The sequence below is a fragment of the Scyliorhinus torazame genome, chromosome 29, assembly GCF_047496885.1.
Source record: "Scyliorhinus torazame isolate Kashiwa2021f chromosome 29, sScyTor2.1, whole genome shotgun sequence".
Lineage (NCBI taxonomy): Eukaryota > Metazoa > Chordata > Chondrichthyes > Carcharhiniformes > Scyliorhinidae > Scyliorhinus > Scyliorhinus torazame.
In genome coordinates this window covers 3,792,904-3,817,527 of record NC_092735.1, presented here as the reverse complement: position 1 = coordinate 3,817,527, position 24,624 = coordinate 3,792,904, and the positions used below count along the sequence as shown (strand labels likewise).

Below are 24,624 nucleotides of genomic sequence, written 5' to 3'. Positions count from 1 at the left end.
TGTCGGAGCGAACATTCTCAAATCTTTTATTAATAAAATTAAGAGCCGGACACTTGAAATATTAGGCAATGTCAACAGAGTTTTATGGAAGGGAAATTGATGGAAGGGAAATTGCTTCATAAGTGTTTTGAGGGGTTTATTGGTACATGTTATGTATCTGGATGTTCAGTAGTCGTTCAATAAGGAGTTTAGTGGATTAGGATTGGAAGAATATAATATAGATCAAGGATTGGCTAACGGACAGACAATCAAAAGAGAGTTGGGATGATGGAGCATCTGCATCAATAACTGAGAGGTTCCAGACCGAGTTAGTGAATCCACATTTGTTGATGATACAAAGTTTAAGTTAACATGAAAGAGAATCCCAAGGTCTTCGCTAAGCATATAAATAATAAAAAGGCTGAGTTGAAATAAAAAGAGGATTTGCACATTGAGGCAGGAGAATTAGCGGAGTATTAAATGAGAACTTTGCATCAAACGTGAGAGACTCACGTTTGGTATGTTGCCTCCCAGGTGCAAGGGTACATGATGTCTCGGATCGTGTTTTCCGGGTCCTTAAGGGGGAGGGGGAGCAGCCCCAAGTCGTGGTCCACATTGGCACTAACGACATAGGTAGGAAAGGGGACAAGGATGTCAGGCAGGCTTTCAGGGAGCTAGGATGGAAGCTCAGAACTAGAACAAACAGAGTTGTTATCTCTGGATTGTTGCCCGTGCCACGTGATAGTGAGATGAGGAATAGGGAGAGAGAGCATTTAAACACGTGGCTACAGGGATGGTGCAGGCGGGAGGGATTCAGATTTCTGGATAACTGGGGCTCTTTCTGGGGAAGGTGGGACCTCTACAGACAGGATGGTCTACATCTGAACCTGAGGGGCACAAATATCCTGGGGGGGAGATTTGTTAGTGCTCTTTGGGGGGGTTTAAACTAATGCAGCAGGGGCATGGGAACCTGGATTGTAGTTTTAGGGTAAGGGAGAATGAGAGTATAGAGGTCAGGAGCACAGATTTGACGTCGCAGGAGGGGGCCAGTGTTCAGGTAGGTGGTTTGAAGTGTGTCTACTTCAATGCCAGGAGTATACGAAACAAGGTAGGGGAACTGGCAGCATGGGTTGGTACCTGGGACTTCGATGTTGTGGCCATTTCGGAGACATGGATAGAGCAGGGACAGGAATGGATGTTGCAGGTTCCGGGGTTTAGGTGTTTTAGTAAGCTCAGAGAAGGAGGCAAAAGAGGGGGAGGTGTGGCGCTGCTAGTCAAGAGCAGTATTACGGTGGCGGAGAGGATGCTAGATGGGGACTCTTCCGAGGTAGTATGGGCTGAAGTTAGAAACAGGAAAGGAGAAGTCACCCTGTTGGGAGTTTTTTATAGGCCTCCTAATAGTTCTAGGGATGTAGAGGAAAGGATGGCGAAGATGATTCTGGATAAGAGCGAAAGTAACAGGGTAGTTATTATGGGAGACTTTAACTTTCCAAATATTGACTGGAAAAGATATAGTTCGAGTACAATAGATGGGTCGTTTTTTGTACAGTGTGTGCAGGAGGGCTTCCTGAAACAATATGTTGACAGGCCAACAAGAGGCGAGGCCACGTTGGATTTGGTTTTGGGTAATGAACCAGGCCAGGTGTTGGATTTGGAGGTAGGAGAGCACTTTGGGGACAGTGACCACAATTCGGTGACGTTTACGTTAATGATGGAAAGGGATAAGTATACACCGCAGGGCAAGAGTTATAGCTGGGGGAAGGGCAATTATGATGCCATTAGATGTGACTTGGGGGGGATAAGGTGGAGAAGTAGGCTGCAAGTGTTGGGCACACTGGGTAAGTGGGGCTTGTTCAAGGATCAGCTACTGCTTGTTCTTGATAAGTATGTACCGGTCAGGCAGGGAGGAAGGCGTCGAGCTAGGGAACCGTGGTTTACCAAGGAAGTGGAATCTCTTGTTAAGAGGAAGAAGGAGGCCTATGTGAAGATGAGGTGTGAAGTTTCAGTTGGGGCGATGGATAGTTACAAGGTAGCGAGGAAGGATCTAAAGAGAGAGCTAAGACGAGCAAGGAGGGGACATGAGAAGTATTTGGCAGGTAGGATCAAGGAAAACCCAAAAGCTTTCTATAGGTATGTCAGGAATAAGCGAATGACTAGGGAAAGAGTAGGACCAGTCAAGGACAGGGATGGGAAATTGTGTGTGGAGTCTGAAGAGATAGGCGAGATACTAAATGAATATTTTTCGTCAGTATTCACTCAGGAAAAAGATAATGTTGTGGAGGAGAATGCTGAGCCCCAGGCTAATAGAATAGATGGCATTGAGGTACGTAGGGAAGAGGTGTTGGCAATTCTGGACAGGCTGAAAATAGATAAGTCCCTGGGACCTGATGGGATTTATCCTAGGATTCTCTGGGAGGCCAGGGAAGAGATTGCTGGACCTTTGGCTTTGATTTTTATGTCATCATTGGCTACAGGAATAGTGCCAGAGGACTGGAGGACAGCAAATGTGGTCCCTTTGTTCAAAAAGGGGAGCAGAGACAACCCCGGCAACTATAGACCGGTGAGCCTCACGTCTGTAGTGGGTAAAGTCTTGGAGAGGATTATAAGAGACAAGATTTATAATCATCTAGATAGGAATAATATGATCCGGGATAGTCAGCTTGGCTTTGTGAAGGGTAGGTCATGCCTCACAAACCTTATTGAGTTCTTTGAGAAGGTGACTGAACAGGTAGATGAGGGTAGAGCAGTTGATGTGGTGTATATGGATTTCAGCAAAGCGTTTGATAAGCTTCCCCACGGTAGGCTATTGCAGAAAATACGGAGGCTGGGGATTGAGGGTGATTTAGAGATGTGGATCAGAAATTGGCTAGCTGAAAGAAGACAGAGGGTGGTGGTTGATGGGAAATGTTCAGAATGGAGTACAGTCACAAGTGGAGTACCACAAGGATCTGTTCTGGGGCCGTTGCTGTTTGTCATTTTTATCAATGACCTAGAGGAAGGCGCAGAAGGGTGGGTGAGTAAATTTGCAGACGATACTAAAGTCGGTGGTGTTGTCGATAGCGTGGAAGGATGTAGCAGGTTACAGAGGGATATAGATAAGCTGCAGAGCTGGGTTGAGAGGTGGCAAATGGAGTTTAATGTAGAGAAGTGTGAGGTGATTCACTTTGGAAGGAATAACAGAAATGCGGAATATTTGGCTAATGGTAAAGCTTTTGAAAGTGTGGATGAGCAGAGGGATCTAGGTGTCCATGTACATAGATCCCTGAAAGTTGCCACCCAGGTTGATAGGGTTGTGAAGAAGGCCTATGGAGTGTTGGCCTTTATTGGTAGAGGGATTGAGTTCCGGAGTCGGGAGGTCATGTTGCAGCTGTACAGAACTCTGGTATGGCCGCATTTGGAGTATTGCGTACAGTTCTGGTCACCGCATTGTAGGAATGACATGGAGGCTTTGGAGCGGGTGCAGAGGAGATTTACCAGGATGTTGCCTGGTATGGAGGGAAAATCTTATGAGGAAAGGCTGATGGACTTGAGGTTGTTTTCATTGGGGAGAAGAAGGTTAAGAGGAGACTTAATAGAGGCATACAAAATGATCAGGGGGTTGGATAGGGTGGACAGTGAGAGCCTTCTCCCGCGGATGGAAATGGCTGGCACGAGGGGACATAACTTTAAACTGAGGGGTAATAGATATAGGACAGAGGTCAGAGGTAGGTTCTTTACGCAAAGAGTAGTGAGGCCGTGGAATGCCCTACCTGCTACAGTAGTGAACTCGCCAACATTGAGGGCATTTAAAAGTTTATTGGATAAACATATGGATGATAATGGCATAGTGTAGGTTAGATGGCTTTTGTTTTGGTGCAACATCGTGGGCCGAAGGGCCTGTACTGCGCTGTATCGTTCTATGTTCTATCTGTCTTTACAAAGGAAGAAGATGCGACCCAGGCTGTGGTGAGAGAGGGGGTAACTGGTGGAAGAATTTACCACTAGGTGAGATGTTGAGGGAGGCGAGTGGGAATTGGAGGGCCACTGATCATAAAAGACGAGGCTGAAGAATTCGCAACAATCTTCAGCCAGAAGTGCCGAGTGGATGACCCGTCTCGGTCTCCTCCGGATGTCCCCAGCCTCACAGATGTCAGTCTTCAGCCAATTCGATTCACCCCATGTGATATCAAGAAACGGCTGGAACGAACTTCCTGAGGGTGGCGAAGCTTCCAGCGAAGTATTGAAAAGGGAATGTTCGTGCAGGCGTCATGGCCGAAGGGAATCTGTAATGGTGATTGCTATCAGAAAAAGAACATGCCAGATTGGGGGGGACTGCTCGGTAAAATGCTCTTTCAGAGAGCCAGTGCAGACTCAATGGGCCAAATGACCTCCCGCACTGTGAAATAAGAAAGTGAGCTGTGAGGCAGCACCGAGAAGCTGCAAAGAGAGTTAGACTGGTTAAACGGTAGTGTGGGGATGTGTGAGCTTATTCACGTTTGGTAGGCAAACTGGGGGAGCATAATATTTGGTTAAGTGGTGAGAGTTAATTAAATATCTGTGTGCAGAGACTGGGGGAGGAAGAGTGGTTCTTGTTCATGATGTTAACACAGAGGGACAAGCAGTTAAGGTCTGTGTTGTGAGGAGGTGGATGTTTAAGAGCGAAGCAGCCTTGCTCCAATTATATTGTGAGTCCAGGGACCATGTTTGATCATCTCCTAATGGGAGAATGCAGCAACGGTTCGGTCGTCTCATTCCTACAATGATGGGGCTGCCCGATAGGGAGAGATTGAATATTCCGTGGAGCTCAGAAGAATGAGAGGTGCTTGCTTCGAAATATATCAAATCATCCGCAGGCTTGAAAGGTTCAACGAGTGGCTGGAATTGTCCAGAGTCCAGGGACAAAATCTCAGGCTGGGTGGGCCTGTCATTTCAAAGTGAATTGAGAAACTCCTTCACTTGTGTATCTTGGGGCAGCACAGTGGGTAGCACTGTGGCTTCACCGCTCACTAACTATACCTGCCGCGATATCTATTCCAACAAAGCAACCCAATACAGTTCAAAATCCACTCATGAATAAAGTTTGCAATCCGAGTTACTTACTGTTCTCTGTGCAGACCTTTGGAGATGGACCCTTTCAGGAACAACCTGAAAATCCTGTCTTGTCAGACTAGAATCCTACGGCAAACTGCTGTGCAACATAAAATCTTACAGCAGACTGCAAAACTACAGACCGACCTGGCTCCTCCGATTAATTACATCATCTGTACCCCACCAAGATGTCCCATGACCTGCTTAGCTAGGACGAAATGCAATGCCTCAAATTCTCTACACCCCGGGGAACACCTGCAATCAGAGCAATGATCCATTAGACATCTCTGTAAACAGGTAAATGATCACCTCACCTTTGCGACTCCTTAAATGACAAGCTTTAGCAGACGTACTGCATGTCTGCCTCCTCCTATTTTATCCAATCTTTATACGGTTATTTAATAATGCTGTCATTGAACTCTCTCCAAGTGAGTGATAGCAACTGACGAGCAATATCTTGCTCAGCTTGGCAGCTGCAAGTGAGGCTTACACCTATGTAATTGTCCCTCTTTAGTCTGCTTAGCAGGAAATTAAAGACTAGTGCAGCACAACAGTAATTGATAACTACCAACTGCTTCCAGTTCTGGTCATATCTGGTGTAACGGAGGAGGCGGTAGAGTAAGTTGTGGATGACGATCATTAGAAAAGTTGTATAGAATCATAGAAGTTTACAGCATGGAAACAGGCCCTTCGGCCCAACCAGTCCATGCCGCCCAGTTTTTACCATTAAGCTAGTCCCAGTTGCCCGCACTTGGCCCATAACCCTCTATACCCATCTTACCCATGTAACTATCTAAATGCTTTTTAAAAGACACAATTGTACCCGCCTCTACTACTACCTCTGGCAGCCCATTCCAGACACTCACTACTCTCTGAGTGAAGAAATTGCCCTTCTGGGCCCTTCTGAAACTCTCCCCTCTCACCTTAAACCTATGCCCTCTAGTTTTAGACTCCCCTACCTTTGGGAAAAGATGTTGACTATCTACCTTATCTATGCCCCTCATTATTTTATAGACCTCTATAAGATCACCCCTAAGCCTCCTACGCTCCAGGGAAAAAGTCCCAGTCTATCCAGCCTCTCCTTATAACTCAAACCATCAAGTCCCGGCAACATCCTAGTAAATCTTTTCTGCACTCTTTCTAGTTTAATAATATCCTTTCTATAATAGGGTGACCAGAACTGCACACAGTATTCCAAGTGTGGCCATACCAATGTCTTATAGAACCTTAGTTAGGCCACACTTGGAGTATAGTGTTCAATTCTGGTCGCCACACTACCAGAAGGATGTGGAGCCTTTAGAGAGGGTGCAGAAGAGATTTACCAGGATGTTCCCTGGTATGGAGGATATTTACGAGGAGAGGTTGGATAAACTTGGTTTATTCTCACTGGAACGACAGAGGCGGAGGGGTGACCTGATAGAGGTCTACAAAATTATGAGGGGCATAGACAGAGTGGATAGTCAGAGGCTTTTTCCCCAGGGTGGAAGAGGCAATTACTCAGGGAGCTACGTTTTAAGGTGCGAGGGGCAAGGTTATGAGGAGATGTGCGAGGGAAGTTTTTTACACAGATGGTAGTGGGTGCCTGGAACTCGCTACCGGAGGAGGTGGTGGAAGCAGGGACGATAGTGACATTTAAGGGGCATCTTGACAAATACATGAATAGGATGGGAATAGAGGGATACGGACCCCGGAAATGTAGAAGGTTTGCCTTGCTGCACGTCTAACCTAAGTTAGATGTGCCGCAAGGTCAGCGCAGGCTTGGAGGGCCGAAGGGCCTGTTCCTGTGCTGTACTGCACTCTGGGGCAGAGTTCATGTCCTGCTTTTCCTCGGTGATGACACTGTGCAGTTTCCATGGCAGCAAGCTATGCGTTTGCTCACAGTGTGGGCCAAAGAAAACGCCCAGATGAATGTTTGAAAGTAATTGCATTTTTATTCACTAAGTTTGCGAGCTCTCTGGGTGAATCTGTATGCAACGGCAGTTCCCCTGTGACTTAACTATTGACCTGGCACATCAGAGTTAAAGAAATAGAGAAGTTCTTTTTCTGCCTGGTGTACAGACCACATACGTGAAGCAGCAAGTTAGTTTTCTATCCTGTGTGACTGCTGCTCTGATCCAGCTGAAGGAGTTATATAAATCTGACCGTAGTGCTGCCCCCTGTGCCGTAGGAGGCCAGCCATATAAGCTGGCATCTCCACCATTCCATTTTTGCCTGGCATGGTGCTTATAAGTCTAATCACCAAACAAAACAATCAACGTATAGTCACCTCGGTTGATGAAATGATTTGCAGTTGAGGTCCCAGAGGAACTCTGAAACTCACTTATTTATCTTCAGGCATTTGGCGAAACGGCTGCCGTTACCCGCGGAGAATGAACAGACCAGACCACGGATAGATCTCATCGTTTTCCTCATGGATTTGCGTAGTCAGCACAGGTGAGCTGCAAATAAATGTGAATCACTTGTATCAACTTGAATCCAGTTATTGTCAAATCCTGGTCCTGTATATTGTCCTTGGCGCTGGGAGAGCACAATCCTGGCCCTGTATATTGTCCTCTGGGCTGGAGGAGCACAATCCAGGCCCTGTATATTGTCCCTTGGGGCTGTGAGAGCACAATCCTGGCCCTGTATATTGTCCCTTGGGGCTGGGAGAGCACAATCCTGGCCCTGTATATTGTCCCTTGGGGCTGTGAGAGCACAATCCTGGCCCTGTATATTGTCCCTTGGGGCTGGGAGAGCACAATCCTGGCCCTGTATATTGTCCTTGGTGCTGGGGGAGCACAATCCTGGCCCTGTATATTGTCCCTCGGGGCTGGGAGAGCACAATCCTGGCCCTGTATATTGTCCCTCGGGGCTGGGAGAGCACAATCTTGGCCCTGTATATTGCCCCTCGGGGCAGGGAGAGCACAATCCTGGCCCTGTATATTGTCCTCGGAGCTGTGAGAGCACAATCCTGGCCCTGTATATTGTCCTCGGGGCTGGGAGAGCACAATCCTGGCCCTGTATATTGTCCCTCGGGGCTGGGAGAGCACAATCCTGGCCCTGTATATTGTCCCTCGGGGGTGGGAGAGCACAATCCTGGTCCTGTATATTGTCCCTCGGTGCTGGGAGAGCACAATCCTGGCCCTGTATATTGTCCTCGCGGCTGGGAGAGCAGCCCTTGTGGAGACTGGCGACCCACAAGGGCAGCCCTTCTGTTTCTTTTTCCTCGCTCACCATTCTTTGTGCCGATCGAAGCGCTTTGCAAGTAGAATGAAATTACTTTTAAAGTGTAGTTAAATTTAATTTTTAAAAAAATTACTATTGTAATTTAGCAAACGTCGTGAACTTGTGCAATGTAAGCTCCCAAAAACAGCAATAAGATAAATAGCCACTTTTAGTTGGCAAGTAACGATTGCACCAGTCAAATGCTGGGCGATGACCATCTCCAACAAGAGATAATCTAACCCTCTCCCCATGACATTAACGTTGTTGAATCCTCCACTATTAACACCCTGGAGGTTACCATTGACCAGGAACTGAACTGGACGAGCCATATAAATACTGTGGCTACAAAAGCAGGTTCGGAGCAAGGAATTCTGTGGATAATAACTCGCGTGCTGACTCCCTCCTCCATCTACAAGGGACGAGTCAGGAGTGTAAGGTGGCACGGTAGCACAGTGGTTAGCACTGTTGCTTCACAGCGCCAGGGTCCTGGATTCGATTCCATGCTTGGGTCACTGGAGTCTGCACGTTCTCCCCGTGTCTACGTTTCCTCCGGGTGCTCCGGTTTCCTCCCACAAATCCCGAAAGACGTGCTTGTTAGGTGAATTGGACATTCTGAATTCTCCCTCCGTGTACCCGAACAGGTGCCGGTAAGTGGCGACTAGGGGCTTTTCACAGTCACTTCATTGCAGTGTTAATGTGAGCCTACTTGTGACGATTAAGCTTATTAATATTAATGGAATACTCTCCACTTGCCTGGATGAGCAGCTCCAACAACACCCCAGAAGCTCGACACCATCCAGGACAAAGCAGCCCCGCTTGGTTAGTACCTCATCCACCGCCTTCAATATTCACCCCCTCCACCGCCGGCACAGTAGCAGCCGTGTGCACCATCTATAAGATGCAACTCCCAAAGGCTCCTTCGACAGCACACTCGAAATCCGTGACCTCTACCATCCAGTAGGACAGGGGTAGCAGACACATGGGAACACCACCACCTGCAAATTCCCCTCCCAGCCACACACCATCCTGACATGGAAATATATCGACATTCCTTCACTGTCAACAGGTGAAAATCCTGAAACACCCTTCCTAACAGCACAGTGGGTGTACCTACAGCTCTGGGACTGCAGCGGTTCAAGAAGGCAGCTCACCACCACCTTCTGTTTTTTAAAAAAAAAAAAAATGTATTTTGTTACAAACATGTATCAACCCCCGTGACGAACAGCTCCTCAAACATGGTTACAAACATCCCCCACCTAGGGGCTGGTTTAGCACAGGGCTAAATAGCTGGCTTTGAAAGCAGACCAAGTCAGGCCAGCAGCGTGGGTTCAATTCCCGTACTAGTTTCCCCGAACAGGCGCCGGAATGTGGCGACTAGGGGCTTTTCACAGTAACTTCATTTAAAAAAAAATAAAAAAATTTAGAGTACCCAATTCTTTTTTTCCAATCAAGGGGCAACTTAGCGTGTTCAATCCACCTACCGTGCACATCTTTGGGTTGTGGGGCGAAACCCACGCAAACACAATAACTTCATTTGAAGCCTACTTGTGACAATAAGCGATTTTCATTTTTCACCTTTTCTCAAACCCCCCTGCTGAGCCTTAACTCCTACTTTATCTTCTCTAATCATAGGAAGTCGTACAGATCACCTAACCAAGCCGCTACCCCCTAATGGCGATGCCAACCGGCACTCCAGCAAAATTCATCACCGTGCAATCAGAGAGGCGAAGGCCACGACATCGGCCTCCCTCCTTTCCATGAGCTCCGGCTTCACTGAAACCCCAAAGGTCTGGGTTCACCTCCTCCACTACCCTGGCTAAGACCGTGAACACTCCCGCCCAGAATCTTCCCAATTTTTCACAACCCCAAAACACATGCGCGTGATTCGCTGGCCCCCGCCCACACCTCTCCCACTCATCTGCTACCCCCTGAAAGAACCCACTCATTCTCGCCCGAGTCATATGCACCCTGTGCACCACCTTAAACTGTATCAGGCTCATCCTTGCACAAGAGGAGTTTCTGTTTACCCTTCGCAGTGCCTCACTCCATAATCCCCAATTGATATCCCCTCCCAACTCCGCTTCCCATTTCTCCTTGATCTTCACCACCCGCTCGCCTCCCTGTTCCCCCAGCCACTTGTACATATCCCCAATTCTTCCCGGTACCCTAGGGAACCCCCTCCAGACATTTCGTGCAAAGTCCTTAACCTGCAGATACCTGAACCCACTCCCCCTGGCAACTTTACCCTCGCCCTGAGCTCCTCCAGACTGGCGAACCCTTCCTCCAAATACAGATTCCTCACCTTGACCAGTCCCACTTCCCTCCACCTCCTGTCTACACTATCCATCCCCCCCAGGCTCAAACCCATGATTCTCGCACAGCGGCATTAACACCGACATCCCTTCCACCCTAAAATGCCTCCTCAGCTGATTCCATATCTTCACCGTGGACTGCATCACCGGACTCCCTGAATACCTACTCTGAGCCATTGGCAATGCTGCCGTCACCATAGCCCTCAAACTTAGATGCTTTACAAGATTCCTCCTCCATCCTAACCCACTCTACCCCTTCTCCTTTCCACCACCACCGCACCTTGTCCACATTCACCATCCAATAATAACGGAGCAAGTTCGGCAATGCCAACCCCCCCTGCTGCCTCTGTAGCAGGGTCCTCCCCACCCTTGGCACCTTCCCCACCCAGACAAAGTCCAAAATGATCGTGTCCACTTTCTGAAAAAAGGCCGTTGGTATAAAGATCGGGAGAGCCTGAAAGATAAACAAGAACCTCAGCAGAATATTCATTTTCACCACTTGGACCTGTTATGGATCCCCTGGATAATCTTGACAATAAGCCTTCAACATTGTCTTTAATGTCTGATGCCATCTTTCTAACGCTCCCTGCGATTCTGGACGATACGCAGTTGATTTAAATTGTTTTATTCCTAAACTACCCATAACTTCTTTGAATAACCTCGAGGTAAAATTTGATCCTTGATCCGATTGTATTTCTGTGGGTAGTCCATATCTAGTAAAGAATTTAAGTAACTCCTCCACTATCTTTTCAGCTGTAATATTACGTACTGAAATGGCCTCTGGAAACCTAGTAGACACATCTATTACAGTCAAAAGATATTGATTCCCACTTTTCGTTTTAGGAAGCGGTCTTACACAATCAATTAAGACCCTTGTAAAAGGTTCCTCAAATGCTGGAATGGGTATTAAGGGCACTGGTTTTATCACTGCTTGAAATTTCCCTATCACTTGACATGTGTAACATGATTGACAAAATTTAACTACATCTTTATGTAGTGCAGGCCAATAAAAATGTTTCTGGATTTTAGCTTGAGTTTTCCATATTCCCAAATGACCTCCCACTGGTACCTCGTGTGCAACTCGCAACACCTCCTTTCTATACCCTACCGGCAATACTACTTGATGAACCTCTGCCCACTTTTCATCTGCCTGCATGTGTACAGGTCTCCATTTTCTCATCAAGAAATCATTTTTATGGTAATAACACTAGTATAAACTCGGATTCCTCTTCCATGTACGTTTTCTGATACATCCGTTTTATTTCTACATCTTTCTGTTGTAACTCCACCAATTTTCCGGAACTAAAAATATCCGCCTCATCCTCCACCTGTTCTTGTTCTTTTTCAACCATCTGATCAAAAATCATTTCTGATAATTGCACTTCAACTTCACCTTCACTCTCTGATTTCTCCTCTTGTCTTCACCTGTGACTTTGCGACCTTGTTACTACACAATCCGGAAAAATCCCAGGATATTCGTCCTTCAACACTTCAGTTGCCTGATTTTCCACTGGCTTTTCAACCACAGTAGGCATCACTCCCACCTGCGATCCAGCTATATCATTACCCAAGATAAACTGTACTCCTGGACGAGATAGTTTACTCCTGCTACCACTTCACCACTCTTCACTGGACTTTCCAACCTTACCTTATATAATGGAACGCTATTCCTCTCACCTTGAATTCCACATATTACCACCTTTTCTGGCAACATTCTTCCCAAACGACATAACTCCTCATCTCTAAAGATTGACTAGCTCCCGTATCTCTTAAAATTGTGACTTCTTTACCTGCTCCGCCTGATACACATGAGCAAACTTTATCCACACAAGTAAATTCTTTAAAAGACATCTGGCACCTTCTTATCAATCACCTCTTGATCAGGCTGCACAATCTTTTGCACCTCCTTCGCTTCACTTGGGCTTTCCTTTACCACTTTAACAAACTCCACTGTCTTACCCTGTTTTACCACATCAGCCTTCCCAGTGCTTTTCTTCAACCCCCAACACTGACTTTACATGGCCTAGTTTATTACAGTGAAAACATTTGAAATTTTTCATTTCTTTTCCACTGTCCTGGATTTCCTTTTTAATCTGAGGTACACTCTCTTTATTGTCTCCCATCAGATCACCTTTACTTTTACCACTTGAGTATTTCATAGAATTTACAGTGCAGAAGGAGGCCATTCGGCCCATCGAGTCTGCACCGGCTCTTGGAAAGAGCACCCTACCCAAGGTCAACACCTCTACCCTATCCCCATAACCCAGTAACCCCACCCAACACTAAGGGCAATTTTGGACACTAAGGGCAATTTATCATGGCCAATCCACCTAACCTGCACATCTTTGAACTGTGGGAGGAAACCGGAGCACCCGGAGGAAACCCACGCACACACTGGGAGGATGTGCAGACTCCGGACAGACAGTGACCCAAGCCGGAATCAAACCTGGGACCCTGGAGCTGTGAAGCAATTGTGCTATCCACAATGCTACCGTGCTGCCCACTTGAGTATTTCTCATGTCCCCAGTTTCTAGCCCTCACAGGCTGAAACTGATGTCGGAAACCAAGCTTTGATTTATGAACTAATTCATAATCATCTGCCATTTCTGCTAATCTCGCAGTTTTAACCCTCTGCTTTTCAACATGAGTTCTCACTACACCAGGAATTGAATTTTTAAACTCCTCCAAAGGTATAATTTCTCTGAGAGCTTCATACATTTGGTCTATTTTCAAAGCCCTTATCCACCTATCAAAAAAACTCTGTTTGAGCCTTTCAAACTCCATGTATGTTTGACCAAATTCTTTCCTTAAATTTCTAAACCTTTGTCTGTAAGCTTCAGGCACTAGCTCATATGCACTTAAGATGGATTTTTTCACCTCCTCATACGTTCCAGATACCTCCTCCGGTAATGATGCAAACACTTCACTAGCTCTACCTACCAGCTTTGTTTGAATCAGTAACACCCACATGTCCTGTGGCCATTTCATTTGTTTAGCTACCTTCTCAAATGAAATGAAAAAGGCTTCCACTTCCTTCTCGTCAAACCTTGGCAATGCTTGGACAAATTTAAATAGATTCACACCAAGCCTTCGACTATGACGCTCTGTCTCATTATCCTCATCACTATCATCCAACTGCATGTGTCCCTTTACGTCTGCCAATTTTAACTGACTTATGTTTCATGGCCATTTTCTGAAGTTCAAACTTTCTTTTTCCCATTCCCCTCTATCTCCTTTTGTTGTGCTAGGGCTATTCTTTCTTCTCTCTCTCCTTTTTCTCGCTTCATATGCCAGCCGCTTTAAATTTTTTTCATGTTCAAGTTGCTTAATCTGCAACTGAATTTTTGCCATTTCCAATGAGTCAAACTCTATCCCAGGCAACTTTAAATGCTTAACCACCGCCATAATTACCTCATCTTTTCGCATTTTGTCAGGTAATGTTAACTGCAATGTTTTTGCCAAATCTAAAAGTCTGTTTTTAGTCTCTGTCCGTAAGGTACTGCGTGTGACATTCTCCACCCCAAAAAACTTCTGAGCCTCTGAAAGAGCCATTGTCCACAACACTCTCCCCACTTAAACTAAAATACCGCACCTGAAAAGCAACCACAACATGCTCACCCCTCACTGTCTTTAGGTTCAATAAGTCAATCCAATAGATAGATTTTTATCCCCCTCGAGACCCCAATTTGATATGGGCCAGGGTTTAGAGAATCTCAAAGTGAATGGAGTTCACCTGGCTCTCAACTTTTAATAGATTGTGGTATGGGGAGCACACGGCCCACTCTACAGCTGTGGTACAGCAGAAAATGGACCAGTGGTTTTTAAAACAAAACAATGTTTATTCTATGAACTCAAGTTAACCTTTTTAAAACAAACAGTGAATATCTTAGCAACCAGTAAATCACATAGAAACCCCAAAGACTACAACACTAAGTAATCTGTATGCTGTCCTTTTACACCCAAAAGACTTAACAAACCTTTAAACAGAAGCACATCATAGAGTTTACAGTCACTACTGAAAACATTTATAATTCTTCTGAATTTACCAAATGATCCACAGATAGTCTTTGGATGGCAGAGATCACCTTCAAATGCAGCTCACTGAAAAACACAGACACATCCAAGATTTTCTCAAACTGAAACTAAAAAACAGAAGTAGAGCTCCATTTCTTAAAGGCCCATTTCTTGAACACCTATTTCTTAAAGGGTACTATCACATGACCGACCCTCCCCGCCAACATTAAGTGCAGTGTTTCCCACCTCTTAAGATCCTCCCTGGCCTCTTCCACCAGCTTTGTTAAGTTCCACTTATGGAGCCCCGTCCATTCCCTCGCTACCTGAATCCCCAAATACCTAAACCTATCCCTCGCTACCGTAAATGGCATCCCCCCTAAATTTGCCCGCTGTCCCAGCTCATTCGGCGGGATTACCTCTCTTTTCCCTACATTCAGTTTGTACCCCGAGAATCCTTCAAACCTCCCCAGCAGGCCCATAATCCTTCCCATACTCTCCAACCGATCCGAAACATACAGCAAGAGGTCATTGGCATAGAGCGACACCCGATGCTCCCTCTGTCCCCTCACAATCGCCCGCCACTCTGCTGACCCCTGAGAGCCATCACCAATGGCTCTATGGTGACAGCGGGCACCCCTGCCTCGTACCCCTGAGTAAGTCAAAGCTTTGTGAGCTCATATCATTTGCCATCGCCCTTGGTGCCACATACAACAAACGCACCCATGCCACAAATCTCAACCCGAACCCAAACCTTCCCAAAACCTCGAACAAGTACATCCATTCCACCTGATCAAATGCCTTCTCCGCGTCCATGGACACCACCGCCTCCGGTACCAGAGCCCCCAACGGATTCATCACCACATTCGACAGCGTCTTATATTACTCGCGGGCTGCCTGCCCTTCACAAAGTCTGTTTGATCTTCTGCAACCACCCCCAGGACACACTCCTCCATCCTCCCCGCCAACAACTTAGCCAATACTTTCACATCCGTGTTCAATAGTGGATCGTTCCTGTGCTGTACTTTCCTTTGTTCTTGCAAACTACAGATTTCATCACACTATTAATAATAAATTAAGGGGATAAACTATATTACGTAATCTAAAAGTCTGTAATTCAAGACATTACTCCTTTGCATTGGGACCAATACAATACACTAATTCTGATCTGGAATGTTGGCAATCTCGGTAAAAGGATCGCTGCTATATTCACCAGTGTTAAAATTGTGTGTGAACAGTGGCGATGGAGAGCAGAGAATGATGGAGTTCGGAGTTTGACAATAGAGAGTTTCTGGTCGAGGAAGCTGCAGAGAACTTGCCATTCAGAACACCTGGGAGCCACCGTTTGGTTCTCTTGGTAAAACATCGGCAATAGAAACAGGGTCAAACCCAAATCAAATCCAGGGTGAACATCTTCAAATTAAGGCCCTGATTTCTACAGGCAGTATATTTTAAAAGGGGCATAAAACGGCAAAGAGTGTTAATCATCTCAGCACCATGTTAGCACCATCTCTTTCCCTTTTGAGAACATTCTCCATTAAACTCTGTTCTTTGCTTCAATTCCAGTGTAGAAACTGTGAAGGCATCTCTGCCCTATGTCGATGTGAATTTCTTCCTCGGCAAAGTTTGCTTCCTTGCAGTTGGGGGTAAGTTTGAAATCAATGATCTTTATTATTGTCACAAGTAGGCTTACATTAACACTGCAATGAGGTTACTGTGAAAATCCCCAAGTCGCCACATTCCGGTGCCTGTTCGGGTACACCGAGGGAGAATTCAGAATGTCCAATTCACCTAACCTGCACATCTTTCAGGACTTGTGGGAGCACCCGGAGGAAACCCACACAGACAGGGGGAGAACGTGCAGACTCCGCACAGACAGTGACACAAGCCGGGAATTGAACCTGCAACCCTGGAGCTGTGAAGCAACAGTGCTAACCAATGAAAATCTGAGTAGAATCTTTGAGAGACGCTTATCTATCACGGTTTAATACTGCTCCTAATTTTTGGGGCTGCCTGACTGTGGAATCCCTCCCTTTCCCTCGTAGCCCAGTCTTTTAAAAGCCTAATTTTGTCCTAACTTGCCCCCTGGTCCTGGATTCTGTGTTATCTTGTTTGGCTGCTCCAGCTGCTGTGGCCGATCACACTTTCCCTGGCAGTGAAAGTAAGAACGCCCACAGTCCTGTGTTGTTCTGGGCCAGGGTGTAGAGAACCCCAACATGTGTCGTGGAGTTCACCTGACCCACAACTTTTAATAGATTGTGGTTATGGGGAGCACACGGCCCACTCTACAGGTGTGGGACAGCAGAAATGGAAAAGGATTTTTTAAAGCAAAACAATGTTTATTCTGTGAACTCAAGTTAACCTTTTTATAACATACAGTGAACATCTTAGCAACCATTAATTCAAATACAACCACCAAAAATTCACTAAGTAATTCTTATTTTCCTTTTAACATCCATAAGACGTAAAAATACCTTTTAACAGAAAGACATCAGGCTTAACTTCACTACTGAGAACAGTTACCATGTTGAAATCAGCAAATGGACCTTCATAAGCTTGCAGAGATTCACACGCGTCCTGCTGTGATTGCAGCTTCCCCAAAACTAAAATGAAACCAAACCCACCCTGCAGCAAAAAGCCTAAAGCGAAAGTAAAAAGCTGACAGACAGCCCAGCTCCACCCACTCTCTGACATCGCTGCAGTAATAAACACCCATTTCTTAAAGGTCCTCTCACATGACAGTGTTTAAGAAATGTACCTTTAAGAAATGGAGCTGCTCATGTTACTGGAGTGATGTCAGAGTGTGGGTGGAGCTCTACTTGGGCTTTTTAGTTTCAGTTTGAGAAAAAGCTTTGGTGTGTCTGTGTTTTTCAGTGAGCTGCATCTGAAGTCTGCCATCCAAAGACTATCTATGGATCATTTGTTGAACCCAGAATTGTAAAAGGTCTCCGTATTGAATGTAAATCTGATGTGCTTCTGTTTAGAGGTTTGTTAAGTCTTTTGGATGTTACTAGAACAGCATACAGATTTCTTAGTGAATTTTTGGAGGTTGTATTTGAATTGATGGTTGCTAAGATGTTCGCTGTATGTTTTAAAAAGGTTAACTTGAGTTCATAGAATAAACATTGTTTTGCTTTAAAAAATACTTTTCCATTTCTGCTGTCCCACACCTGTAGAGTGGGCCGTGTGCTCCCCATACCACAATCTAGTAAAAGTTGTGGGTCAGGTGAACTCCATGATGCACTTTGGGGTTCTCTACACCCTGGCCCATAACAACAGAACTTATTTACATACCCATTTATAACCACCCATTTCTTATAGGTACTCTCACATGACAGTGACAGTGTGCCCTTCGAATTGACAGCACGGGTCTGTTGTTAAACAGTTAACCCTGGTACCTGATTCCTGTCGGGAATCCACCTGCCCCCTCCCCCTCCATCAGACACCGCTTCGGATACAGTTGTACTCGGAGTTTCATCGACACAAAACAATCCTGAAACTCGGTGGAGACCAAAAGTCAAGTGTTTTTGGTGAGGTTTGGTGGGCAAGTGAATGAAGTGAAAATCAGGAGGTAAAGGTTGGTGGTGCATCAGGAGTGGGGGAGAAAGCATTGAGGGATAGTTGCTGCATTTGTAACGTCTGATTGATTAGTGATCCACTCTGTGAAACGCAGGTGAACTGCTTTCAATTGGCCAACGCAAGGCCAAGGCTGAGTGATAGCCACCTTGAGACTTTGGCAACCCAGTTCAAATCTGCTTTTCTGGCACAGGCAAGGCGGTGAAGCACCAATCAGTGGAGATGTACACTCTGAAGCAACTGGCCGATTCCTACTCAAGCCCCCTGATTTCAGCTGAGCTGGAGGTAAGAGAGGGTGGCGTGTGAGTGAGTGTGCGGCGCTGTGGGGGTGAGTGAGTGTGCGGCGCTGTGGGGGTGAGTGTGTGTGTGGGGGGGTGGGAGGTGAGGGTGTGTGTGGGGGGGTGAGGAGAGTGTGTGGGGGGGTGAGGAGAGTGTGTGGGGGGGTGAGGAGAGTGTGTGGGGGGGTGAGGAGAGTGTGTGGGGGGGTGAGGAGAGTGTGTGGGGGGGTGAGGAGAGTGTGTGGGGGGGTGAGGAGAGTGTGTGGGGGGGTGAGGGGAGTGTGTGGGGGGTGAGGGGAGTGTGTGGGGGGTGAGGGGAGTGTGTGGGGGGTGAGGGGAGTGTGTGGGGGGTGAGGGGAGTGTGTGGGGGGTGAGGGGAGTGTGTGGTGGGGGGGAAGTGTGGGGGGGGGAGGGGAGAGTGTGGGGGGGAGGGGAGAGTGTGGGGGGGAGGGGAGAGTGTGGGGGGGAGGGGAGAGTGTGGGGGGGGAGGGGAAAGTGTGGGGGGGGAGGGGAGAGTGTGGGGGGGGAGGGGAGAGTGTGGGGGGGAGGGGAGAGTGTGGGGGGGGAAGAGGGGAGAGTGTGGGGGAAGAGGGGAGAGTGTGGGGGGGAGAGGAGTGTGTGGGGGGGGAGGGGAGAGTGTGGGGGGGGAAGAGGGGAGAGTGTGGGGGAAGAGGGGAGAGTGTGGGGGGGAGAGGAGTGTGGGGGGGGGAGTGTGTGTGTGGGGGGGGAGTGTGTGTGTGGGGGGGGAGTGTGTGTGGGGGGGGGAAGTGTGTGTGTGGGGGGAGTGTGTGTGGGGGGAGTGTGTGGGGGGGGGGGTGTGGGGGGGGGGGAGGTGTATGTGGGGGGGGGGAGTGTGTGTGGGGGGGGGAGTGTGGGGGGGGAGGGGAGAGTGGGGGGGAGGGGAGAGTGTGGGGGGGAGGGGAGAGTGTGGGGGGGGAAGAGGGGAGAGTGTGGGGGAAGAGGGGAGAGTGTGGGGGGGAGAGGAGTGTGTGGGGGGGGAGGGGAGAGTGTGGGGGGGGAAGAGGGGAGAGTGTGGGGGAAGAGGGGAGAGTGTGGGGGGGAGAGGAGTGTGGGGGGGGGGAGTGTGTGTGTGGGGGGGGAGTGTGTGTGTGGGGGGGGGAAGTGTGTGTGTGGGGGGGAGTGTGTGTGTGGGGGGGAGTGTGTGTGGGGGGAGTGTGTGTGGGGGGAGTGTGTGGGGGGGGGGTGTGGGGGGGGGAGGTGTATGTGGGGGGGGGGAGTGTGTGTGGGGGGGGGAGTGTGTGTGTGGGGGGGGGGAGTGTGTGTGTGGGGGGGGAGTGTGTGTGGGGGGGGGGGAGTGTGTGTGGGGGGGGGAGTGTGTGTGGGGGGGGAGGAGTGTGTGTGGGGGGGAGAGTGTGTGTGGGGGGGGAGAGTGTGTGTGGGGGGGAGAGTGTGTGTGGGGGGGAGAGTGTGTGTGGGGGGGGAGAGTGTGTGTGGGGGGGGAGAGTGTGTGTGGGGGGGGGGAAGTGTGTGTGGGGGGGAGTGTGTGTGTGTGGGGGGGGGAGTGTGTGTGTGGGGGGGGAGTGTGTGTGTGGGGGGGGAGTGTGTGTGTGGGGGGGAGTGTGTGTGTGTGGGGGGGTGTGTGTGAGGGGAAAGGAGAGTGGGGGGGTGAGGGGAGAGTGGGGGGGGAGAGGGGAGAGTGTGGGGGGGAGTGGGGGTGTGTGGGGGGGGGTGGGGTGTGGTGGGGGGGAGGGGGAGTGTTGTGGGGGAGAGGGGAGTGTGTGGGGGGGGGGGAGGGGAGGGTGTGGGGGGGGAGTGGGGGGTGGGGGGGGGGGAGTGGTGTGGGGGGGGGTTGGGGGGGGTTGTGTGGTGTGGGGGTGGGGGGGGAGGGGTTGGGGGGGTGGGGTGGGGGGTGTGGGGATGTGGTGGGGGGGGGTGTGGGGGGTGGGGGTGGGGGGGTGTGTGTGGGGGGTGTGGGGGGGGGTGTGTGGGGGGAGGGGGGGTGTGTGGGGGTGTGGGTGGGTGTGGGGGAGTGTGTGGGGGTGTGGGGGGTGGGGGGGGGAGAGGGGGGGGGGTGTGGGGGGGGGGGTGTGTGGGTGGGGGGGGTGTGGGGGAGGGGGTGTGTGGGGGGGGGGGGGTGTGTGGGGGGGGGGGGGGGAGTGTGTGGGGGGGGGGGGAGTGTGTGGGGGTGGGGGGGGGTGTGGGGGGGGGGGTGTGGGGGGGGAGGGTGGGGGGGGTTGGTGTGTGGGGGGGGGGTGTGGGGGGGGGTGGTGGGGGGGTGTGGTGTGGGGGGTGTGTGTGTGGGGGTGGGGGGGGGGGTGTGTGGGTGGGGGGGGGGGTGGGTGTGGGGGGGGGGGGGGGGTGTGTGGGGGGGGGGGGGGTGTGTGGGGGGGGGGGTGTGTGGGGGGAGTGTGGGGTGGGGGGGGGTGGGGTGGGGGGGGGGGGGGGTGTGGGGGGGGGGTGGGGGGTGGGTGTGGGGGGGGGGGGTGTGTGTGTGTGTGGGGGGGGTGTAGTGGGGTGTGTGTGTGTGGTGGTGGGGGGGGGTGTGTGTGGGGTGGGGTGTGGGGGGTGTGTGTGGGGTGGGGGGAGTGGGTGGGGGGGGGGGGAGGGGGGTGTGTGGGGTGGGGGGGGGGGGGAGTGTGTGGGGGGGTGGTGTGTGTGGGGGGGGAGGTGTGTGTGGTGTGGGGGGGGTGTGTGTGTGTGGGGGGGGGAGTGTGGGTGGGTGGGGGTGGGGGGGTGTGTGGGTTGGGGGGGGGGGGAGGTGTGGGGGGGGGTTGGTGTGTGGGGGGGGGGGGTGGGAGGTGTGTGTGGGGGGGGGGGTGTGTGGGGTTGGGGGGGGGGAGTGTGTGGGGGGGGTTGGTGTGTGTGGGGGGGGTGAGGTGAGTGTGTGTGGGGGGGGGGAGTGTGTGTGTGTGGGGTGGGGGGGGTGTGTGTGTGTGGGGTGTGGGGTGGGGGGGGGGGGGGAGTGTGGGGTGGGGGGGGGAGTGTGTGTGTGGGGTTGGGGGGGGGGGGAGTGTGTGGGGGGGGTTGGTGTGTGTGGGGGGGGGTGAGGGGAGTGTGTGTGGGGGGGGGGGAGTGTGTGTGTGGGGTTGGGGGGGGGGGGAGTGTGTGGGGGGGGTTGGTGTGTGTGGGGGGGGTGAGGTGAGTGTGTGTGGGGGGGGGGGGGAGTGTGTGTGTGTGGGGTGGGGGGGAGTGTGTGTGTGTGGGGTGTGGGGTGGGGGGGGGGGGAGTGTGGGGTGGGGGGGGAGTGTGTGTGTGGGGTTGGGGGGGGGGGGAGTGTGTGGGGGGGGTTGGTGTGTGTGGGGGGGGGGTGAGGTGAGTGTGTGTGGGGGGGGGAGTGTGTGTGTGTGGGGTGGGGGGGAGTGTGTTTGTGTGGGGTGGGGGGGAGTGTGTGTGTGTGTGTGGGGTGTGGGGTGGGGGGGGGGGGGAGTGTGTGTGTGGGGTGGGGGGGGGGGGGAAGTGTGTGTGTGGGGGGTGAGAGAGTCGGTGTGTGTCTGGAGTTCTTGTTTTGATCTTTGTTTCCTGCAGCTTGCAAACAGGATGACACTGAGCTAAAGAATGTTTTATTATTCAGTCCCCAGACAGGAGATGTGTGACAGCGCGGAGACTCCTTCAGCTATTGAAGGTTGCAGCAGGCCTGGTACCGGGTGTGTCCGCCCTTGCACTCAGCTCCTTGATAAGACCCTGAACAGCGACTCTCACTGTCGATTCGCGATTGAGGTGTGGCTCTGTTCCTGTCACATTCTCACACACACACTGAACTGCAATTTATCTTTTGGATAGTCAGCAAAAAAAAAGCCTTTTCTAATGTAGATTCCTTTCCGTCTTGGAGCTTTCAATTATTTCTGTGAAAATTTTTTAAATGATACAATGCACAATCGGAATAAATAATTTATATATTTGGACCGAGCCCAGTTTGTTTCAGTCGGAGATTGCGATTGGTAATATCCAGCAGAATTGAAAGCTGGAGTAGCTAACCCAACAATTCCGTCTTGACCAGCTTTCAAACTCTTCACTGTTCACAATCTTAAAGTTAAGGGGCAGTTTACCGTGGCCAATCTACCCCCCTGCACGTCTTTGGGCTGGGGGGGTGAGACCCACGCGGACACGGGGACAATGTGCAAACTCCACACGGACAGTGACCCGGGTCCACGGCAGTGTGAGGCAGCAGTGCTAACCACGGCAGCGTGAGGCAGCAGTGCTAACCACGGCGGCGTGAGGCAGCAGTGCTAACCACGGCGGCGTGAGGCAGCAGTGCTAACCACGGCGGCATGAGGCAGCAGTGCTAACCACGGCGGCATGAGGCAGCAGTGCTAACCACGGCAGCATGAGGCAGCAGTGCTAACCACGGCGGTGTGAGGCAGCAGTGCTAACCACGGCAGCATGAGGCAGCAGTGCTAACCACGGCAGCGTGAGGCAGCAGTGCTAACCACGGCGGCGTGAGGCAGCAGTGCTAACCACGGCAGCATGAGGCAGCAGTGCTAACCACGGCGGCATGAGGCAGCAGTGCTAACCACGGCGGCATGAGGCAGCAGTGCTAACCACGGCAGCATGAGGCAGCAGTGCTAACCACGGCGGCATGAGGCAGCAGTGCTAACCACGGCGGCGTGAGGCAGCAGTGCTAACCACGGCGGCGTGAGGCAGCAGTGCTAACCACGGCGGCATGAGGCAGCAGTGCTAACCACGGCGGCGTGAGGCAGCAGTGCTAACCACGGCGGCGTGAGGCAGCAGTGCTAATCACGGCGGCATGAGGCAGCAGTGCTAACCACGGCAGCGTGAGGCAGCAGTGCTAACCCGCCCCCTTTCTACAAGGGTTGGATGGCTCTTGGAGTTGAGCTTCTGGAATAGCCAGGGTGCACCTTTAGATTTGTCAGTGTGGAGCAGAGGACATCATTGCAGCCAGCCTGAGAGAGTAGCTGAAGGAAGCTTGAATGCCTGTGTTCACCCCACACCCACCCCACAGATGTGCAGAGGAGTATCCAACCTCACACAGCTGCTAAATTGCTGATGCACATTGTCGAAGTGCTGGAAACTGCTGCTCCCATTCATCGAAAGATCAGCTTAAAAAATAGCAAAATCAGTGAGGAGAAGCAGGAAGGCTTGTTCAGTAACCCCCCCGCCCCACTCCCTCCACCTTGCTGCAACCCCCCCCTCTCTCCACCTTCCAGCACCCCCCCCCCTCCACTCTACCTTTCAATTTTTGCAAACGAGTGCGACTCCAACACTCTGGGATCGACAATATCGAGGACACAGCAGCCTACTCGATCGGCACCCCATCCACCACTTTTAGCGTCCACTCCCTCCCCCACAGGAGCAGCCATGTGTACCGTCTACAAGATGCACTGCAGTATTAGTGCGAGGCAGCATGGTTTTGTGAAGGGGAGGTCGTGTCTCACTAACTTGATAGAGTTTTTCGAGGAGGTCACTAAGATGATTGATGCAGGTAGGGCAGTGGATGTTGTCTATATGGACTTCAGTAAGGTCTTTGACAAGGTCCCTCATGGTAGACTAGTACAAAAGGTGAAGTCACACGGGATCAGGGGTGAGCTGGCAAGGTGGATACAGAACTGGCTAGGTCATAGAAGGCAGAGTAGCAATGGAAGGATGCTTTTCTAATTGGAGGGCTGTGACCAGTGGTGTTCCACGGGGATCAGTGCTGGGACCTTTGCTGTTTGTAGTATGTATAATTAATTTGGAGGAAAATGTAACTGGTCTGATTAGTAAGTTTGCAGACGACACAAAGGTTGGTGGCATTGCGGATAGCGATGAGGACTGTCAGAGGATACAGCAGGATTTAGATTGTTTGGAGACTTGGGCGGAGAGATGGCAGATGGAGTTTAATCCGGACAAATGTGAGGTAATGCATTTTGGAAGGTCTAATGCAGGTAGGGAATATACAGTGAATGGTAGAACACTCAAGACTATTGAAAGTCAAAGAGATCTAGGAGTACAGGTCCACAGGTCACTGAAAGGGGCAACACAGGTGGAGAAGGTAGTCAAGAAGGCATACGGCATGCTTGCCTTCATTGGCCGGGCATTGAGTATAAGAATTGGCAAGTCATGTTGCAGCTGTATAGAACCTTAGTTAGGCCACACTTGGAGTATAGTGTTCAATTCTGGTCGCCACACTACCAGAAGGATGTGGAGGCTTTCGAGAGGGTGCAGAAGAGATTTACCAGAATGTTGCCTGGTATGGAGGGCATTAGCTATGAGGAGCGGTTGAATAAACTCGGTTTGTT

At 50.4% G+C, this 24,624-nt stretch overlaps 1 protein-coding gene across 2 annotated transcripts in view; it reads left to right on the top strand.

The window, feature by feature from the left end:
• The window catches only part of pane1 (proliferation associated nuclear element), a 68,536-nt gene extending 46,246 nt beyond the window's left edge, over nucleotides 1-22,290 (top strand). For both annotated transcript variants that reach the window (XM_072491972.1, XM_072491970.1), the window contains exons 3-6: nucleotides 7,381-7,479; nucleotides 16,140-16,219; nucleotides 18,343-18,434; nucleotides 21,960-22,290. In XM_072491972.1, the coding sequence (XP_072348073.1) occupies nucleotides 7,381-7,479; nucleotides 16,140-16,219; nucleotides 18,343-18,434; nucleotides 21,960-22,073 (385 nt within the window). In that variant the 3' untranslated portion in view covers nucleotides 22,074-22,290. The remainder of the gene's footprint in view (nucleotides 1-7,380; nucleotides 7,480-16,139; nucleotides 16,220-18,342; nucleotides 18,435-21,959) is intronic.
• The last annotated feature ends 2,334 nt before the right edge of the window (nucleotides 22,291-24,624 follow it).